The 22,756-nt window shown below is 39.7% G+C and overlaps 1 protein-coding gene and 1 long non-coding RNA gene across 2 annotated transcripts; both read right to left on the reverse strand.

Moving 5' to 3' along the window:
* Positions 1-2,164: 2,164 nt before the first annotated feature.
* LOC125178901 lies at positions 2,165-4,177 on the reverse strand. Its single transcript, XR_007157062.1, has 3 exons — positions 4,002-4,177; positions 3,569-3,662; positions 2,165-2,547 (listed from the first exon to the last, which is right to left on the reverse strand). It is a non-coding gene; the product is annotated as an uncharacterized LOC125178901 (long non-coding RNA).
* An 8,780-nt stretch (positions 4,178-12,957) lies between these two features.
* LOC108682234 lies at positions 12,958-15,618 on the reverse strand. Its single transcript, XM_018171364.2, has 4 exons — positions 15,484-15,618; positions 14,401-14,574; positions 13,891-13,998; positions 12,958-13,512 (listed from the first exon to the last, which is right to left on the reverse strand). The coding sequence occupies exons 1-4, from the start codon at positions 15,586-15,588 to the stop codon at positions 12,958-12,960; spliced, it is 942 nt and encodes a 313-aa protein (XP_018026853.2). The 5' UTR covers positions 15,589-15,618.
* Positions 15,619-22,756: the final 7,138 nt, after the last annotated feature.

Below are 22,756 nucleotides of genomic sequence, written 5' to 3' on the forward strand. Positions count from 1 at the left end.
GACGACACCTGCGGGCATACAGATTGTAATAGTCGTTGTTGAGGATAAACTAAACTAACACCCTATAGCAATGAAGGCTCTCACTATCCAGTGTCACAGGCGCTCTCGATTGTATTGTCTATCTGCACGGCGCTCAGGTCGGGTGTGTACTCCGTGAACTGGTGATGAATGCCGGATAAACCGAGGTCCGCGTAGCCTGTCAGGTACCGGAAATCGTCTGTTCCTGCAATTCCTGTAATTATAAAAAATCCCATGTTAACATTATTATTCGGCAATTATCATTACAAATTAAAAAAGAATAAGGCGTCAAATCAAAAGTCAACTGTAACCGTAAATTAGTGTAAAATAAATGATAATTGTCGAAGCTTATAAAGCATATATGCAATTCATAGATGGATGAAATGGGCCAAATAAGCGATTTAGATTGAGTTACCTTTCCAACTTTGAGTGGACGCTATGACGAAGAAAGTCACATAGTATGCCTGTATAAGTTTTCATTGTGGATTTATTTTTTATCATGAACAAGCAAACACTTGATATTTCAGAGCACTTCTACGAAGACTGAAGACATTTGCTTAATAGAATGAACGTTAGCACAAGACGCTTGTCAATGCCGAGGCATTGTAAACGCCACTTTGGCTTGGGTAAAAAACGCTCAGAGCTTGTAGCTGGTGGAATTTACTTAAATCCTTGGACCTGCCCAGAGAGCAGGAGAACAAAATACAATAACGAAAACAATAGACTGGCTCAATGAAAATTATGACAAATGATTAATCAAGAACATAAAGCAAATCTGAACTACATGAAAATACTGAACAATAGGTACATGATTCAAAAGGTTTAGCAACCAAACTTAACTTACGTTGGTTTTCAAGGGCTGCTTAACGGAACAAAATTGCGAGACTGCTGACGAGATGATAGTTCATCTGTCTAAGACGGCTGCAAGGTGAATGAATTCCTAAAATGCGATAGGCCTAGACGACGCTAATCCGCCGAGTTAATGGTTCTCGGCACAACGCTACTAAAATACCCTGGCAAGACGCGGCAATCGGCACAAGTGCCGCGATTCCCAGCATTGGAAGCGAGCGTGGCTTCTAGGTAGTGAGAGATATCAGTGCAGAACTATCTCAGAGATAAGCTCATGCAGTTGATGTTTTTTTTTCGCGTGTCAAATAACAGGAAATTAGTGCGCCATTGGGGCCTGTTTTTTGGATAAAATGGTTTAAACTTTAAAGGGTTAATCACTCACGCCTGTTCTTCGGATAACACTGGATATAAAGGTATAAGATGAGACATTGACGACTGGCGCCAATACGGCATGAATTTCAACGAATTTAATTATCTCTAGTGAAGACAATGTTACGTGCTAGTAATTTTGTCCGATTTAACTTAAACAAAGATACTCATACACTATACACACATACTCTATATGTACACACTATACACTATATGATACACATAGACTATATGTATAATTATCGATAGATGACAATAAGATTCGTGGTCATGTTGGTACTTTCGTTTCTAAATGAATAGAGGTCCAATTCAAATTTTTCGAGCAAATTCAGACACTTTCAATTTCATCTTCCTCTATCCTGTAGTTGAAAGAGGTAGCTATATGATAGTTGGTAAAATCAACATCTCTCCTCAACGGAAACCTTCTCTGCTGAAAAGCAGAAACCAATTGGTCTGAAAGTTACGTTTCCTGAGCTCAAGCAACACGTCGCTACGTATACGTCCCAATAACGAAGTTAGTTTCCCTGAAACATTTAAGTGCCAAGGGGAACCCTTGCCGGCAACACGGGAATTCATCAGGTAAAAATTGTAAGTATCAGGACGAGGAAACTGTCATGAATTTCGAAATTCTAAAAAGTTAAATAGATTATTTTTCAAAGAAACCTCAATCAATCTAACACATGAGGTACAACGCAGGCTCAAACAAATATTTACTTTTAATTTATAACTTTGCGATTCTCAAAGAACAAGCCCAATGAGTTAATATTGAGTAGGCAGCACGATAAAACCTAGCGACAGTGCAATTATGATCAACTATGATTTTGATCACTTCTGCTCAGACAAAAGTAACACTTCTAAGTTGGGAGCTTTAGAAATGATACTGAAAGTGATTGGCCGATGGGTAATAAAAGGGTTTTGGATTGACATATATATTTTTAATTTATTCTCAACAGTATTATTTAGGAATTTTCAAAAAAGGAAAGCTGAAAGACAATTGTATAACAAACTACAGACCATCTTGAAGTAAGAACGGGCGCGAGATCGTCGCACAAATGCTGTCTCGATGTGTACAAAGAACACGCCACTCTTCTTCATGCAATAAACGCTGAAAAATTTATGCATATACATCTGTTAATCGCGAAAATGCACGTATTGGTACAATGAATATAGAGATCCCTTAGTTCAGTTGCCAGCGTCCTGGTCGCGTTCTCCGCCGGCGTGAATGCGCGGCGCAGCGCCCACCACGCGCTCGCTGAAGCAGCCGCGCGCCACGGACCTGATGGAGTTGTCGGGCAGGCCGAGCTCGCTCAGCTGAGGGCCAAATATTGGGGCCTGATGAACTAGCGTTCCATACATTCCGAATAATTGAATTGTAAAGTTTTTGTTAAACTCGATGAGTCTCATTCAGGAGCATGGCTACCTTCACAATTTCAAGCCGAATTTTCTCTTAACTTGCTTCAACTTTGCTTGAACCGCGGAAACTAGTAAAATATTTGTGTGTAATAAATATATCACGTCAAATTTAAGGAAAGATGATGTAAAATCTGCCATCGTAATGTACAAGAATTGTCACGTTGTAAATGACGACATACCTCCAGTTTTGATTATAGAGATTAAATCATGAGGAGGGCACCTGTGGCTTTTCTGTAGCCAGTTCTTTGAATTTCCGGGAGCACACTTCCTTTCGTACCGGTTGCGCATATTGAACTCAGTTTTTTACCATGCTGTAATATTCTAAGGGTGGGTTTATTTAAATTTCTGTCTGAGTTGTTTTCTCACTCTTCATTATTCATTCCAAATGTAGCCCTGCGATAAAATTTAATCATAGCATAATCAAGTTTGAATTAGTTCCACTTAAATATTATATGGTTTATATTTTCTTTAATTTCAGTCCACAAATTATTTCCCAATGGAAAAAGTTAAGAATATTGGGGTAAGATGGCACGATATTTTATTTAGCAAGTTACCTTCGAATATGACTGATTATCTAAATATTCCGTATAAGTTATTTAGCTTCATATTGTTTAAACTGGAACTAATTAGTTATTTTTGTTTGTTTTTGTAAAAGTTTTGTTTATATCCACTATGGCTTACTGTCAACTTATTGCTGACTCTGATTTGGGTAATTTAGAAATAAATTTACGAGATTTTTATATTCTAAGGTAATTCTGATAATTCTAACGAAGATCACATCGTCCGTCAAGTTACCGGGAGAAGAGTTGCAGACAACGAATATATAGCAGGTCTCATTAATAATCAAGTATTCAATTTTTTTAAATTATTGAAATATACGTCCGCTTTAGCACGGAAACGGAAAAGACTGTCACCTCACATTTGCGATGAGTGCGTAGTCGAGGTCAATGCCGCCGTTGGTGGTTGTATGATCGGCGTACACGCAGACGGTGGCGCCAGTGAAGTCCAGGCCTCTGGAAGTTAGGATTTATAATATAATTGGAAAAAATTTTAGGGTGGTACGAGTCATAATATCTTCTCTCTTTATTTGTTCAAAATGGAAGTTTTTTAGCGAAATGCAATCAGCTTTTATGTGAGTTTGAGAATGAGCTTCAAATTAATTTATTGACGTAGCATTTATAATTTATTTTGTATCATAATTAGTCGAATAGTGCGTTTTACTATCATGAGGAATGTACTGATAGCGGAATTTGAGATTTAATTGAGTACAGTTTAAAAAACTTTCGATAACATTGATATGTTTAACTTCCCATCATCATCACCACCATTATCAGACGGCTGCTGGGACTCACGTATAGAAGGTCCACGCGGCCTGGCCGGTCACTATCAAGGACGAGACGGCCAGATCCAAGTCGCCCAATTGCGCGGCGTCCTCGTCGCCTCTGAACTCCTCACCGCGGTGGGACGTGCCTTCATACAGATTGTAATAGTCGTTGTTGAGGCCGTGCGGACTGCCGGCGTATCTTAGCGACACGTGGCGTCATAGAGCAGCCACCTGTGGATTTGTTTCTCGTTTCAGTACATAACACAACCAATGATAATGCCATATGCCCATATTTGTATTAGATAAGTTGACTGAGTATTTTAGGGGGAATTTTTCTAGCTCAGATTTTGATGAAGTTGGAAATTTTTAAGGCTTGTTTAAAAAATCACAATTGCGATTTAATTAGCTCTAAAACATGAGTTTTCAGCGAACGACTTAGTTCTACACTCATCGAGAGTTCGACAGGAGAATAAAAAACTGTGAATTACAACGAAAGTTATCCCAAACTGATCACTGAGCGCGAGGCAATACCTATATTATATCCAACGTATTCATGCCGTGCAACAGGCCATGATATGGGACACGTCTTGCCAAAATACGAACGATGATATAGTGCGTTTGAGGTTACAAATTGACATCGCGCACAAACCGAATAATTCTCCGACATTTTTATGAAATCAACGTTGAAATTTTTTAAAGTTTTCTGGAAATGTTCAGTGTACCAAATTAAATGTTTAATTTTACGGCCGAAAGGTTTTATTTTACGGACATCGAGTTCCTTGTTAGATTAGAATCTCACTGGGCTCGATATAATGAAGTCTGATTTATATGAAATAATTACTGAGGCGCCAAAAATAGTACAATTTTATATTAATGTGGAAATAGCCATAGTAGTTCCGGGAAAAAGGATTGTGAAAACTGAAAGAAAGAATTTTGTAAATCCGTCATTTACTTCGTTGTCATGACAACTAACCCTCCCCCCGACAAACCAGTAATTTTTTTCTGTTAAGTTGGAACTTGGCGATGTAGTTAACTATGACATGGTATCAAATTACCGTCAATTTAAGGCTGCATAGCCTTCAAAGGGATATTCGCTTATCAATTATTTCCGTAAAATTCTGAAACATAACATAGGAAAATGGTTCCTTTGTTATTTCTTAGAACTTCCTCGGTGTTTTTCTTGTTAATACACTATTATCTTTCTTCTATGTAGTACAGATTTTCACATCGGAAACAAGCATAGTTTCAACGCCATCCTACAATATAATTTTTGGCATTGTTTTCCCAAACTATAGTAAAAAATTTCACTTCCTGTGGGTTTCAGCTGATTACTGGCGGTTTTCAGTTTAATGTTCAATATTGAATTGTCTTACAAAGCTCCTTACTGGTAACTAAAAGTGTTGAACCGCTTCAACACACAACAAAATTGCGTCTGGACTCGTAATGGAATGCTTTGCTGAACCTTACTGCTACAATTAAGAGGACTCACAACCCCGTGGCACAGTCGCTCTCGATTGTGTTGTCCATCTGCACGGCGCTCAGGTCGGGTGTGTACTCCGTGAACTGGTGATGAATGCCGGATAAACCGAGGTCCGAGTAGCCTGTCAAGTACCGGAAATCGTCCGCTCCTGCAACATCTGCAATTGCAAGAAGCCTCTGTTAACATTATTAAATGACAATAATCATTAAAAATTAAAAAAGCATGTTGCCCCCAAATCGAAAGTCAATTGTAACCGTAAATCAGTTTAAAATAATTGAAAGCTTCGAAGCTTATAAGACCCACTGAAAGCATTTGCAATGCAAAGAGAGATGAAAAGGGCCAAATATGGGAATTAGATTGAGTTACCTTTCCAACTTTGAGTGGACGCTATGACGAAGAAAGTCACATAGTATGCCTGTGTAAGAGTTTTCATTGTGGATTTCCTTTTTATTAACAAACGAACACTTAATGTTGTAAGGCTCTTCAATGAAGACATTTGCTTAATAGAAAGCAAGCCAGCAACAGACGCTATTTGAGTGCCCTGTCAAAACGAGGCTATCGGCACAAGTGCTGCGATTCCCAGCGTTGGAAGCGAGCTCACTACCCAGCGTTCTGGGTAGTGAGAGATATCAGCACTGAACTATCTCAGAGTGAAGCTCGGTTGATTTCCTTTTTCGAGTTTCGAATAACAGGAAAATAGTGCGCCATGGCGGCCTCCTGTTTTTCGGATGAAATGGTTTAAAGGGTTAATCACTCACAGCTGTTTTTCGGGTAACATAGGATGTAGGAGAAAGATGAGACATTGACGACTCGCGCCAATATGGTTTTAATTTCGATGAATTTATTTATTTTATGTTATGTGCTAGTAATTTTGTCCAATTTAACTTAAACAGAGATAAATTATTTATCTATTTTACTAATAGTCGATAGATGACTATAAAACTCGTGGATATGTTGGTACTTTCATATGGTAATAAAGATTTTTTTAGAACCAATGCAGACATTTTTATATTTCATCTTCCTCAATCCAGTCTAGTTGAAAAAGGTAGCTATATGATAACGGCACCAAAGAGTAGGCCTGATGTGGCCTATCGCCGATTCATGAACTTTTCATGACTTGTTCACAGAAGATCTAAAATCGTGTCATTTGACCGGATCTTTTCAAAACTGACGATAGTTTTGAAATAGCTACTAGACTTCCACCGGTTCGATATGGTGCTAGGAATTTCAAATCTTTCGATAGCTTTATCTAGTCTGTTCTTGAATGCATTCATACTTGGAGCGCCAACGATGTCATCAGGGAGGCTGTTCCACATGTCGGTGATTTGAAGCGAGAAGAAATGTCGCGTGGACAAGTTGCAGAGCAGTTTTTTTAGTTTATAACGGTGGCCCCTGGTGTTGGCAAGAGAGGTGGCCCTGGAGACTCAAGACAAGATACATGAATAATTTCACCAGAAAAAGAAAGCATCGATAGCTGCTATCATACTCAAACAACCGCGAATCATGCTGAGATAACAGCAACGTCAATAACATACCTTTAATTGGAAATCAACTGCACATGCATTTGATGACAAAAAAGTTCTCGATTAATCAATGTGTTTCCCTAACTAAATTCGGGTACCACGTATAGCTTCTGCCCAAAGAGACGTTATACACTCGCCTAAAGTTATTCTGGTTGTACATATATCATGACCACCCGATCGAAATCAGCTTCTTGTCAGAATCCCCTCTCTAACTATGATAGTGTCCTGAGAGTATGAGAAGGGTTGGCCGAGCCGAGTTATACCGATCAAGGGAAGCAGCATGGTGTCCGTATAACAAGTAAACTAACTAGTCTGATCATACTTCTCAATACGCTGGTGAACCCGAGTGTTGCCGAGCGGAACCGCCCCACAGCAAGCAGTTAAAAGCCATGGCTCGGCTTGCCTTAATTTTGCCCGGCTCGGCTCGTTTGGAGCCATACACTGGCAGATTTGGTATGTTTGAATGTAAACCGAGCTAGATTTGCGAGTCAGACTCAATAGTATATGGAGCCGTTTAGGTCAGGCAAACGTTTTTTTTTCTGGCCAGAGCCAAAACTTAAATCTCTTTACGTGCGTTCAATTGAAGGTCCTACTTCAGAAAAGCTGACAATTTTCTTAGTTTATTCCTGTCCATTATATTGAAAAATCGACGCTCTAATCAGATGCACTTGAAATCCAACAGTCCGTCTAAGTGTCCGTTGATGAACAAATTTCTACCCTCGGCAGAAGCACGTGTCACCTCAGCCGCCTGCTACTGAACGCTCATAAATTTAATGCAATCAAGTTGATTACGGACCTTTAAAATAATTTACGGTAGCACATTTTTTAACAACTCTGAGACAAAAAGTGCATTCCAGATCATTATCAAATCGTTTGACTAGAATTAGGTGAATTGACAGCGGAGGCAAGCGTACCTTTCCATGGCAGTGGGGCAAGTTAGGGTGGCTGTGAGAACAGTTGCCCGAACATGGTGAGAACAGTTGCCTGAACATGGTGAGAACAGTTGCCCGAATATGGCGCGAACAGTTACCCGAACATGGTGCGAACAGTTACCCGAACATGGTGCAAACAGTTGCCCGAACATAGTGAGAACAGTTGCCTGAACACGGCGAGAACAGTTGCCAGAATATAATCGAGCCCATGACCTGAGTTACCACGCTTCGCCTCGTTCTTTCGTTATGTTTTAAATTACTATTTGCGATCATTTGCTATCGTTTAATTAATTCACGCTGCTGTTGGATCTGTTCCATTGAGGGCCTGAGTAATGACATACGATGCAACGATGCAGCTAATCCCGAATTGAGACTATATTCCGGGATGGCGTTCGGTATGTCTGTATATCACTTCGTTTTCTTCAATTTATGTTATCACTCATTAATGTCAGAAAAGGCATGCCTCATAAATTAATATCCTCAATTCTTTATGGAGAAACAAATTTCTGGATGTAATCTCCTGATTAATCATCGTGAGAATATTGACGTTGATCTTGGTTGTAGCCGCCTTTTTAGCATTTTGATTTTCCATATTCATTGTAATTTGCAGCAAGATAATTAGCCTACAATATAGGCGCAGTTTATTTTACATGTTCCACAGCAGTCATTGCTGGACTGTAGTGGCTCGATTATATCTCGCACTGTCTTTACTTGTGAATGTCGCAATTAATTTTATTAAACCTTCAAACTCGTTGATCATAACTCTCTGTAACTGTATGTAACTTAATTATCTCGATCGCGATAGCTTATTTAGGATTTCATCAATTTCACTTTTAAGTAATTACAAAAATATTCAGTCATTAAATCTTGTCAATTCTTGAGCACGTGTAACACGCGTGTAATTTCTGAATAATTAAAATTCAGTAAGCGACGAAATTATTTTTATTTTTAAATCGTACAATCAAATATTTTGAACTCTTTTTAGACTGCGCCAGCGAGTAAACATCAGCCAAACACGCTTTAGCTTCATTTTCTGTCTACCGCCGTGGAATTAACAGCTAAGGAGTAAATAAGCTGCCACGTTCTTTAGAATTCAATTCTTATAATGTAGTTTAATATTTCGAAGGGTAACTGTCATAAGTGAATCACCATGTGTATTTTCTGTATTATTTTCTTCTTGTTATTTCATTGTGTTCATGTCATGTTCTTTCCAACGACCAATAACTCATGTAGGTGTTGGTCGGCGTCGTCATTCTTCAACCCCAATAAACTCACTGAGCTTCACCGTCTTTATTCCAACCTACATAATACATAATATTTCATCAACTAATTCGGGAAGAGGGGTGGCCGCTGTAAAATCTAACTCAAGATCTGAACAAGTATTAGAAAAACCACCTCCTCATACCTTACAAGAGATGTCGGTTTTACTCCGAGGAACTAAGCTTTTCGGTTCGTTTGACTTATCTGTTCATTATTTGGATTACTGATAATATAATTCATAGGTCTAAATTTCATTTATATATCGTGCATTTTCCTTGCACGTTTTTCTTATATAATTTGTAATCCGTTTTCTAGAAACCGTGCGTCATGGAATATTAAAATTTTATCCTGCCATAGCGGCGCGTCTCAGACTATATATGTGCCGTAACTAGTGCAGTGAAAGTTCTCAAACGACTAGCTTACAAAAAATCCTTTACACTAGTCATTATGTCATGTCAATAGAGCGCTGTGAAAAACTAAGCAAAATTAATTATATGACTAATTTAATTGGCTCTGGATTTGAGCCTTCAAAGTACGTCTCGAACAAAATACCATCATACAGCAGCATTACCGGAGATATGATAAAATCACATGAAATATAGATATTTTTTTAATGCATTCTCTTGAAAAAGGAACAAAATTCAGATTCACGATGCAAAAAAAAAACAATTCAATAAAACTGTTCAGTTAAAGCGAATTGAGACGTATGAAATTACCATGTTACCACTTCGTGCACGATAGCTGAAGCCCTCATCATTCAGGATGAGTCTCAAGCTATTAACTAACAAACCACTGTATTTGTTAGGACGTTGACATTATTTTCAAGGTAATTTTGAGTTTAATTTTCGAATTATAACCTTAATACCTAATTAATGTTTGCATCTGTCATTCCAAAATTTAGCGATGCCAAACCTCCGCTCTGCTTGACAATGAATAATGTTTGTTTGAAACTAAGTAAAATCATAATGAAATATCCATTGAAAACATCATGTTCGAATTGTAAATCCCATCATTTGTGTAGCTCACAGAGTATAGAAAAAAATTAGGAAAATTATTTATAAGATATACACTCTGATTTTCAACGAAACTTGTATTAAAGATCATAACAAATAATGCACTGATTGGCAAGTAATTATTAAAAATGAGGGTCTTGAGCAAGTAAACACAATCAAACTCTATTATTAGAATGTGGTTAATCTTTCAGGGAAATCTGAATGATTGAATACTAAATATAGTCGAATTTTTCTCCCAATCCCAAAATAGGACGGAAACTGCGGGTCTTCTCCTCAGTGATGACCTGCTGCGTAGCACACGAACTGCTTCACCAGCGTCAGGGTGTCCAGCGAGTTGAGTACGCGCTGTACGTTCTGCCCATAATGTATTATTTATATATTATTTAATAATAAACAAATAATATGTATTATTTACTGTATATATTATATTATAATAATATATTTACATATAATATATATTATTTATTTATATTTATGCTTTAATCCACACTATTTAATTCTTCCATGAGGAAGTCCATGAATCCATTCTTTTCACGTGAATGATTTGGGCGTCGACTTGTCATCAAGATACAGGTTACATAGAAAATATGAATAACAATAATACGATCCATAATTGCTACATTTAGGGCGTGTTTTATTTAAGTAATGGCAACAAAGCCTCAAATGTTACGTCAATATTTTGTCCAGTCTAAATCGTGTTCAACAGTCGAGAAAGTGAGACTTGATGGGAGAGACTCAATACGTTATTGGCTTGACTTTTATGGCCAAGCTTGAACACAACTGCAACGCAAGCCTTCAGTTTTTATTCTTTATTATATGCCTCCTCGATCAATACGTTATTGGCTTGACTTTAATGGTCAAGCTTGAACACAACTGCAACGCGAGCCTTCAGTTGATCACTCAACATGTAACTGGCTTGATTATATTGATTTGTTGCGAATACAGCCTCATTTCTCCGATGTATTGATTCATACTAAGTGTGAATTGTGTCCAAAAGAATTTTAGCCGATTCTTCAGTAGAATTCTCTTTCAGTTAAAACCCAGCGTACAATAAGTCTACAAGTGACCATCTCTAGTAGAATTACCGTTCATGTCTAGAAATTCTGAAATGGCACCGTTACTGAACAAACTTGTAAGAGAGAATTTAGCGCTGAACAAACAAACACAGAGTGGTACTCTAACGACAGTTGAATCGAACTTTTATGGTACTCAAATTTACCAAATTGTACGTGAACGTCACTCGAAACATTCCTCAAATTGTACTCTTATGACACTTTGATGGCACTCTAGTGGCACTCTAATTCAGCAAACTACCATACTTTACTGACCAGGCCTGGCCGAGAACTCAGCGAGTTGGGGGCGCAAGAGCTGCCTGTGGAGAGTGAGCACCGCGCGGTGCTTCACCAGCCCCAGCTGCGCCTCCGTCCACTGCCACGTCCGGAACACCGCGCCGGGGAACCACAGCACGCGGTGTCTGAGGTGCGACTTTGTTAGTGATATGTTTCAGATATATGCATATTCAATGCTATGCATATTTATTGCAACGCAATATGTTTAAATAATGTGGAATCCCCTTAAAAGGGGATGCGGCGTGGGAGCTTGAAATTCTGATATTGATATAAGGTAAGTTTCTCCATAGAGCCCCTGGTTTGGTTGGACAGTGCGTATGAAATAAGTTAAATTTAATTTCAGTGAGCTACGACGCACATTGGATTATCGAAGGCTTACACTGAGGAAATACCGAGGTGAGAGTAACCGATCCAAATTCCATCACTCAATGCGTTTTGTAACTTGATAATGAATGATTGATACAATCGAAACGTCATTAACGAAATAAAAATGTCCATCGGTATCCAGATTTTCGATTTATCAGTGCAAACGAAATATATTGTTCGATATATTGAACAAAATAATAAGAAAGTTATCAATATAACAAATTCTTTGGTCTTCAATGAAACCTGCTGAAAAAATACCCAAATGATTCAATGCTATTCTTTCAACTTTGCTCGTGTAGTTATTTAACCAGACCTGCCACAACCCGATGGACATTTGCTGAGTACGTCGTTGGTGCAAGGGATGAGTTTTTTTTAACTTAAGCACCCACATATGTACATATTTATAACCAAAGTTATGATTACATTCACCAATTTTAGTTTATTATGAAATTTGAATTTTGCTCCAGCCAGGAACCTGTCGCTGTAAAAATGGAAGTAGTCCGAGACCTTTTAGATTTCATTTCATTATGATAGATAATTATGATCATTTACGCTACTAAACATTTGTTGAATGCGTCACCGTTGGGAGAGGAGGCATAGACAAAATGAATTACTGCCACTCTACTTCGGAAAGAAATATAACTTAGCGTTAAATGTAAAAAATTAAATATTGAAAATCATTAGTTTATGAGGCGTGCATCACCTGTTGAAGACGTTGCTGTGGAGCATCTGAGTGGTGATGGAGAAAAACTCGCCGTCAAAATCGAGCGCCAAATGCTGCACCTGCGTCACCTGCTTCAGGTGGTTCACGCTCATGTTGTGCAGCTGGTGATTATAATTCAGATTAGTGCTTCTATTGAAGTCAATAGCGGTTTTGTGGACTCATCATATGACAATATAATATATGAAGCGACCTCACACAAGATTTTTCGTAAAGTCCTCTTCAATTCCCCATAAAAATTTCTTGATGGTCTCAAAAAATTGAGAGGATGCAGTTGGATAAAAATTACTAGGCAGTCATATCTACTTTATAGCTGAAAAAATTACTCTAGCTTGGTCTATTAAATTATAACAAGATGGAGGTGATAACTACTCACTTCTGCAATGTCCAGGACGTTCAGGGTGATGTTGGGCAGGTAGAGGGGATGATAACTACTCACTTCTGCAATGTCCAGGACGTTTAGGGTGATGTTGGGCAGGTAGAGGGGATGGTATCTACTCACTTCTGCAATGTCCAGGACGTTGAGGGTGATGTTGGGCAGGTAGAGGGGGTCTCCAATCATCCACTCAATTTGGTAGCTCACGAATCTCACAAGAGCGGCTACTTGTTCTTCAGGGGAAGGCAGCTCCTCCGGAGTCAATAAATGATCGTCGAACGTCAGTAAATTTCCTCCTGTGGATAACTCATCCTGGGATAATGAATGATCATTATGAGACTGTAAATGATCATTGTCATACATCACAGTATGTGGAGAAATAGGTTCTGAAGGTTCAAGGGAAGGCGGGAGTGAAGAGGAAGGTATTGAGGAAGAGTCTGCTGTGCCATTGGGGGGTAGGAAGTTCGTTAGGCCCCTACGAATCTGGTGGTTCGCGAAGGCCAGAATTGTGGGCTTCGTCTGAAAACCAAGGAAATAAATATGTGATGATGACGCATTTTTATTATTGGTTAGACGAGCGTAAAATGTAACTAAAAAATCATCATTACAAAAAATAAATTTCCTGTTTTGATTACAAATTAGAATCAAATAAATTATCTCACCTCCAATACCATGGTTCCAATACCATCATGATAACTTTAAATAAACGTATAAACAAGTAAATACCGACGCAAACGTTCTAAAGTTAGTCCCTGTAGATAAACATGACGTCCGTTTATATATTTGAATTGTCTATATATTTCTCTTTCAGCCTGGACGATATATGAGAATGTTAAATATTCGTTAATATACAATCATAGGAATTATAAATTAATTGGTAATTGAAATAGTCCTGACCAAGTGAAGCAGGAGGGCGAAGAGGTCGTCGAAGAAGAAATCCAGCAAACCAGCGTCGTCCAGCAACCCGTCCGTGCTGTACGAGAAGCTGCCGTGCGTCATGTTGGTCTGCACATGACATCCATGTTGTGTTCATGTTTTACAGCGATGTATAACTCATATGTAGTGTACTGCTGTGTAATGAGAGTTACCTTCCAACATGATGTGGTTATGTCGGCAGAGGCACGTCACGTAGGTCTGAGCCTGGAGCTTGTCTTTTTCAATGCTACATGTATAATTGAATTATAATATTATGATTATTTCTTGAGATAGTTCAAGAAAATGTTTACTTGCAGCTTTCTCATAGTATACGTTCACTACCTTGGCATATATCGTACTAAATATTGTTATTCATAATCCCTTACACTGTTATCATTCACTATAGTCCAAAATAATCTCCACATAATCGGTCGTAATCCCTCCCTAATCCCTCCCTAATCCTCCGTAATCCCTTAAATCCCCGCGGGTTACCTGATAGTCGTAGACGCAGAAGCAGCCATCGGGCAGCACGGCGATGCTGATGGTGGTGTCAGCGCTGATGTTGGTGAGGGTGAGGTTGAAGTGCCCCGTCGTAGTCCACCACAAGCCTGGTATCTCGTATACCCCCTCCACCACCAGCATAGGCAGGCTTAACTTCACGCTGCCCTGACCCAGAAATATAGAGTGAAACACAAGCACTAAGAATATGCAATGGCTTAAACAAGGTCCCAGAAGGATTACTAGAATTTGAAACAAGAACCAACACCAGGGGCACCGGCCATAAACTAAAGAAGCTGCGTTGTAACATATCCATGCGACAACATTTCTTCTCGGTTCGAGTCACCGACATGTGGAACAGCCTCCCTGATAGCATCGCTGACGCCCCGAGTATGAACGCCTTCAAGAACAGACTAGACGAAGCTATGCAGGAGCATATGTTCAGTCTTATGCCTAGCAAATTACGGTCCAGGCTTTAAGTCCAGCAGCTATCTCAATCAATCGTCAGTTATGGAAAGATCGGGTTTCAAAGGCCGGATCCCTTGTGAATCAAGTCACGAAAAATTCAAGAATTGGCAACAGGCCATGGGCCTATTTCTTCGGCGCCGACACTTCTATTCAATTCTATTCTAACTTAACATCAACTGCCAGTGTAATGCTTCCTTGCAGCAGGGCAAAATAAGTCCATAGTGATATTGCAGGTTCATACAGTTATACATGCATTCAACAACTGAATTTACGATAGGTGAAGGTTTACTCCATACCAGATGGGACAAACAGACAAATTTCCTGTTATATTATATCGGTTTCAGTGTTTACTAGACGTAGGCCTGTCGCTGATTCTTAACATTGCAGAACATCCACAGCAATTGTTGCTGGCTTGAGCTTGCTTTAAATTTCCTTTGTTTTAACCGCCCGGCCTCCTCGCCGATTCTGACCAGAAACTGGCGCACAGAGCTGGGATCGAACCCGCACCTCTCTGCTCCACTCCTGCATCCCAGCACACTGAATAAGGAGTAAACTCCTAGTTTACTTCCTAATTCCTCCCTCGCATTGCCCCATGGGGGGTGGACTGACCGTGAAGTTGTGGGCGAGGACGTGGAGGTCATGGAGGACGAGGTCATTGAGTCCACGGGCGCGGGTGTGCAGCAGGGTTACCGGCCCCACTTGGAGGGGAGTCATCAGCGGCAGCCAGGGGGGAAGGTCCAGGCCTCAAGCGGAAAATGGAAGGGAGGATAAAGTGAATAACATAGAGTTCGGAGAACGTAAAAGCAATTACCTTCTCCAAAGATATTTTAGGTAATTAAGGGTAAAATAATTGGAGAAGGTAAAAAATATTGCAGTAACGTAAATATTTTTAGTAATTAAGGGTAGACTAAATCCTACCAATAAATTGCTCATGCACTAGCCACATATGCCGCTCCGTACCGTCTTCTCGCCGCTGCTCAAAGCTTTAACTTCGCCACTCCAACTCTACAGAATCAACGACTCCACCACTCCACCCGGGCACTCCACATCCAGCCATGTCATATCGCTCCGTTATAGCGAACCATTCCACTACTTGTTATTCCACCAACAGCACATGCTCACTGAGCGCAGCACATGCTCACTGAGCGCAGTACATACTCACTGAGCGCAGAATATGCTCAAACAAGGCTTAAGATGGTCGTAAAATCGTTACTTCGTTATTTCCGGTGCCAATCATACATATTTACACTTGCACACACTCACGATCGTCCTTTAACCTCTATAGTCGCCGTATCAATTTATTATTTAGAAAATGTCCAAAGGAAACGCAAAATCATTCATTTTAACATTGATCGCAACTCCTACGTTGATAGTGAATTCAATTAATTTGCATTACCATCGCTCGGACATATTATAGGTTGGAATGATTTTTCTTTTGTACGATATCGCAGCCATTGTTGTTCAAGATTAAATAGTAGGCATTAATTGAAAAGTTTTAGTCGGTTTAACAAATTTTACGATTTCGCAGTTGGCAATCGTGAGGGGAGCATGTCGGTCAAAAAACTTTTTTATTTACAGACGGATCATTACGAAACTTGACAAACATATGTAAAATAGGAATCAATTACTTTTTCGTTCATGTAAATTTTTCGAAAAAATTACGAAAACGTGAAATTCACAAAAAACGGTAGAAAAGGGGGGTCCTATAAAACTCTATCTTCTCTTAGGATTTTTAAAGTGCAACATCGAGAAACATATTCGATGCGCAAAGACCGTATCTAAAGACCTTCCGTTTTTTTTCAAATAAAATTTTTTTCGTATTTCATTTATTTTATTTGTCAGATTTTTTTCAATTTTGACCCCTTCCCCTTCCATTTTCTTTAACATATAATCGAAACAAAAATTAAATCGAAAAATGACCCGAAAATCTCTAGAGATTTTTCTTACAAATTCAATGGTATATCTTTCAATGCTGTAGCTTGAAAATCATAGGAGGAGATAGACGTTTAAGATGGCGTATTTTGGAAATTTTAATTGGTCAGAGGAGCCAAATAAGTAAAATTTCTTGAAAAAAGAAGAATATGCCAAAATATTGCTTGGTATTGTAGCCCAAGATTTCCCATTGCAAAATCATTTCATTTAGGGTACAAGCTCGCGTCTTGAGACTTATTCTTAACATGAATAATATGGGCTACATATGTGACTTTTTTATTCTCCTATATATATAAAATATGCTCATTTTATATAAATTCAAAATGGCCTAACGCCAAAAACATTGCATGTACATCTGTAATATTTGCTTTCTTGAACGCGCATCGTTTGAGGCTTTTAAACGAGTGCAAATACTTTGCAATTAACGCAAATAATGATCAATATATACAATTTTTTGATACAAATTTGTAATTATTGTAACAAAATGGTCATTTTATATAGTTCAAAACAGCCTTATGCATACTCTACTGCATATACATCTATGGTTTTAGCTTTTTTGAACGCGTATTGTTTGTGGCTTTCAAACGAGTGCAAACATTTTGCAATTAACGCGAATAATGATCGGTAAACACAGATTCAATTCAAAGAAATATTTGTATATATTGTTAAAAAATGTTCCATTTATATATTTTTGAAATTTATTTACGCAAAAACTAGAGTACGCACATTCATGCGGTTTGCTGCGTTAGACGCGCTTTTTCAGCAGATACAAAAATGAACAGAGAAAACGGAGAAGCCAAATTTTTTCAATTTCCGAGCGACACGCTGGGAAATCGATAGAGGCTGAGGTCATTGTTATATATTTCTATACGGTTACAATTGTTTAAACGGTTTCTGTTAGCAATATTTTCGATGTCTTAGTATGTATTGTTTACGATTTCAGAGTTAACATTAGGTGCTATGTCGCAGTTAACATGTACACGCGGTGGAAGTTGATGATATTTTCACTGTCACAGTTTATATTATTTTCGATGTCGCAGCAACACCGCAAACATCACTCGTAAGGAAGCAGTCGACGCTTTAGAGTTTAGACGATGTTGCTTTTTTTTAATTTTCTAAATTACATGCGTGCTTCAATAATTCAGATTTACTCACTTGCAGCGATCAGAGATATCACCGCAAACGTGGCCCAGCAGTATGATCCCATGTTGACTTCCTGACGTCCGATTTTTTATTTTTTTTAGAAGTTTGAGAAATATTTATTTCACACAAGAAAATTGGATTGAATTGATATATTTTACTGTTGATCAGCAGAGAATGTTACACATACCTGGCGAGTTTCATCATTTACGAATAAAAAAGTGTTAAATTAAAGCTACACGAGTAGTTTTGGATAAAAATATTGGCAGTCTACGTCCGGCCTAGTGCCGGGAATTAACAATGAACTCGATTTTCATTAGAATTTGATTTCAAAATATTTTAGATTTATTGTTTTGTGACTTACTTAATTGACCAACCATCGCAACCTCTCGGAAGAATTTATTTATACTATTTAAAGTACTATATTGATATTACCTATCGATTATATAGTTGCAAGTGGTTTTTTAGGGCAATTTTGAGCCAGATTTATTAATAAGAAGAATTCCCAAAATTCTATTTTACATTTTCGGCAGAGCTCTCATGAATAATGTGAATTAATAGATTGAAACGTGTGATCTGGAAATTGAACTTTTCATGACGTTTTTCTTTGTTTATTTCAAATTAATTGAACATTTATCTGAATGAGGATTCATTAAGCTATTATTGAATTTTTAAATTAATATTTGGCGCTCTCCTCTCCAATGCACCATAAGGCAGTTGAAGCGTCTTTTAGAGTGAGACAGAACGAAGGAATACCACCACAGCCCAGCTTGTTTTATTCAGCCATAAAAATCTAGTAACATTTACCCGCTCACGTAACGCTAATATCGTTACCCGCTCATAACATTTACCCGCTAATGTCGTTACCCGCTTATAACATTTACCCGCTCATGTCATTAGCTTGGCTGTCAATCTGTCGTTTCGAATGCCCCGGACGGAGGCGATGTTAAAAGAAATATGAAAGATGATAATGAATCCGTATTTCTTTGCAATTATTTAACATATAATCAATGTAAATAATATATATCTCATTTCTAAATGTCATTAGTATTTCCATGAACAGCTCAGCCTCAAGTAAAAAAAGTCAAAGATATACCTCACCGAACACAGAAAATATAACATCTTGAATGCCTCGACATTATTACACCAAGGCAGTAATTGCTTGCGAATTGAACATAAAAGATAAGTTCCAAACTAAAGGCCGTCTAGTACCTCATAATTCCTACGGAAAACTGATGATTGAAATATCTACGTTGAAATAACTAAACCGTCGATGAACTTTTTAATTCAATCTCACAAAACACGCATGAAAAGTTCACTTCCAAACTGTGCACACATGAAAACCCGGTCGTACGACGAACTCCCCACTGACGCCTCGAACTCCCCATTGACGCCTCCCCATTGACGCCTCCCCACTGACGCCTCGAACTCCCCACTGACGCCTCGAACTCCCCACTGACGCCCATTCACTGAACGCCTCGCGGAGATTGACGTTGAGGAGGCAGCTACCTTGGGCACCAAACAACCGTCCTCTGTTTGACTCTTTACGTTTGAGTCGTTGTTTGATTCCGCGATTATATTCCTAGTAACTTGTGCTTGTGCACACCTAAACTATTTACTAAGTATAATTTCGCGTTTGCATATATCTGAGCAAATCAATGACACTACCGACATAGTGAGTCAAGATAAACTAAACTCGTAGACTTGAATAAACTTGTACATTAATTATTACGATTGCGTGACCTGAGCACCATTTCAGGGTTTCGTTTTCTAATTCCATTCATCTATAATCTAAGGTGGCCTTGTGGTTAAAGTTCAGAGTACAAGATTGGAGCAGAGAGGCGCGGGTTCGATCCCAGCTCTGTGCGCCAGTTTCTGGTCAGAATCGGCAAGGAGGCCGGGAGGTTATGCAAAGAAAATTTGAAGAAGAGAGTTGCGAGTTCAAGCCCACAAGCTGTGGATGTTCTGCAGTGTTAAGAATTGACGACAAGCCAACAGCCTAATAAATGATGAAATCGCTAAATAACCCTGTTGGCCGCATGAGCGTCAGGCCAGAAAGGCACTACGGATAACCTTGAAATCAAGACAAAAATCTATTAGTAACTTATGCGACGAGAAATTTTTATTGATAAGTGCATTATGCGATGAGATTTATGTAGAATTATTTTTATTGAATGCATCACGCGATGGGATTTATGTGAAATTAATATTATTGAGCGCATCGTGCGATGGGATTCAGGAGTTATTATTATTATCAAGCACATGGGATGAGATTTATAGGAAATTAATATTATTAAGCGCATCATGTGCTGTTTTCATGGGAAAATATTCTTATTATAGGTGCATCATGCAATAGTCGTTACGGCCGCTGCCGCGAGGCCAGCGGCTTCACCTACTTTCGGATATTAACAGCTAGTCGAGTGTAACCATGACTCGTCGGTGACGCTACGATGCCATTTACAATCTACAAGTGATGACTATGACTTCGCGACATTACTGTGCGGCCAACATCAACGCAATTAACGGTCGTGCTGGCCGTGATTCAATTTCGAGATAACACGAGAAGCTACCAGATTTGCAGCGATTAATGAGACGACAATCCGATTACAAAGTAACGTCAAGAGTACGGTCGGCTGCAGCTGCGGCAGCAGTACGGCCAAGAGCTGGCAGCAACGTTACTCAAGTGGAAACCATCACGGCAATTTCAAAGTACGACCTTCTACAAATTTACGGCTTTGCAAATCGTGAGAGTTCTTTCGAGGAGGCGAGGCTACAGTTACAGAACTACATCCGCGATAATACTACATGGACCAATACGACCGTCGTATTGTACGGCATCATCGGTCGTATTCGACCAATGATGCCTTCGTCAGCGATACGGGCACGGCATAGCAACCGTACTACTCCACGGGACTGCCCTACGGATCAACGTTTCCCGGTAAAATAGTAAAGTTCGAACAGCGATAACATACTTGTTGGTTTGAAGTATTTTATTCGAATCTTTGCTTACCAGTTTAGAGTGATGTTTCCATAGTGATTCCCTCGCTCTCAGCTATCTCCACACCCTTCTCCACTATCGCAATTATCTCCTCTCTCGTTAAAATCCCCACATCCTCAACCGTCATCTCATCTACTTTCCCCGCACGCTCAGCAGTCTCTTGCTGCTTCATCCTTTCCTCTTCCGTCTCAAAGTCCGCAAAATATTTCTGGCGGACAATTACCGTTCTCTCAGTCGTCACATTTATACCACGCAGGCGTCGGACAATCTTCGCATCCTAATCAGTCTCCAAGTCATCACGGTGTGCTACCACATTCTATTCCCAACCAGTGCCCTCATAAATACAATTCCTCACGGCCTCCTCCAGTTCCATATTCACGATCTCAAGGTGCCCCAAGTTCTCCTCTGCCTTTGAGTCACGATATTTCTAAAGCGACCAATGCCTTCTCCCCTAAGAAGCAAAATCTGGGTTACCACGGCGAGATGAACGTCACGTCATCGAACTTCCTGTAGAGTAGCCCGTACGTGGGCAGCAATCGACCGTTCAGCCTCAGCAGGATTAGTGGGAGCAGCTCGAGTGTGGGAAGTTAATCTGTCAGCGAATCCAACCCTGCAGTGAGCAGTTACTCGTTGCCGCCTGGGACAGCTGACGCCAGCATGGCGTGCGAGACAAACCAAAGGCCAGACAAAGTCTACCATCGCATTGGTTTAGGTCCGCAGGAACACCACCTTTGTGCAGGTTCTCAGATCATGGGCATGCAAAGGAAAATGCAATCGTATAGTGCAGTCATGCAAGACTTCAATCAATATCACGGCAGACCTGACATGAAGGCTTACAAAATGCAGCAGTACGGTGGCAGTGTGAGTCACGCAGGTGGCGGAGGCAGTTACCCTGGCAGCTACGCTTCCATATGTGCAACCCAATTGGTCCTTCGAGCGGTTCAAGTTTACCAGGCGGCGCCCCAGCAGCTTCTCCGGCAGTAACCACAACAACCCTGTGTATCCTGTGGGCTCGTTTGGCCTCACTCCTCCCTACCGCCCAGGACTTCACCACTCGCCCCTACCGCTTCACCCTTCCCAATGGTTATAAGACCGAGATATGTTTCTCCGTTTTTGGATCCCATACACTCGCTTTAATTGGCAATATTACCTCCTTTCGCCTAAGTACCTCAATGCATCTTCTCCCCATGCGATTTACCAAATAATTAAGAGTCTTTTGAGAAATTTTATCCCAGGAACAAAGGATAGCCATGCTCAGGTCACTCACAGATTGGAACAGGGCGCTCAGTTTGGTGAACATCCCTCGCTATGATGCCCCATAGGTTTGCAATGGGGTTGAGGTCAGGGCTAAGCGCTGGCAACGGCGACTGGGTAATATTCTGCTCGAGGAACCACTTGCTTGCTGACTTTGAAGTGTGAATCGAAACATTGTTTTGCTGGAAAACACATAATCCCTCATGTTCCTCATTGGCAAAAGGGAGAAGATGGTGAAATAGCGTGTGCTTGTATGCCTCGGAATCTTGTCTCCCACGTAAAATAGCTAGAGTTGATTTTCCCTTTCGGCTACACGCCCTCCAAACCATGACCGAATCAACACCAGATTGCTGTTTGGAAAAGAATTCAGGCTCAAGGTCCAGATGGTGCCAATGGTGCCAATAGCATTGCCATCCATCTGGACCATTTAGATTGAATTTTTTTTATTTATTGAAGATAAATCTTGTGCCATCCCTTCCCAAGAAGCTCATTTTTTCAGTAAATTTTATTCGTTTGATAATATACATTTGTTTAAGCATAGGGACATCTTTCTGCTTC

This window comes from Hyalella azteca, unplaced genomic scaffold (assembly GCF_000764305.2).
Source record: "Hyalella azteca isolate HAZT.00-mixed unplaced genomic scaffold, Hazt_2.0.2 contig13542, whole genome shotgun sequence".
Taxonomy (NCBI): domain Eukaryota; kingdom Metazoa; phylum Arthropoda; class Malacostraca; order Amphipoda; family Hyalellidae; genus Hyalella; species Hyalella azteca.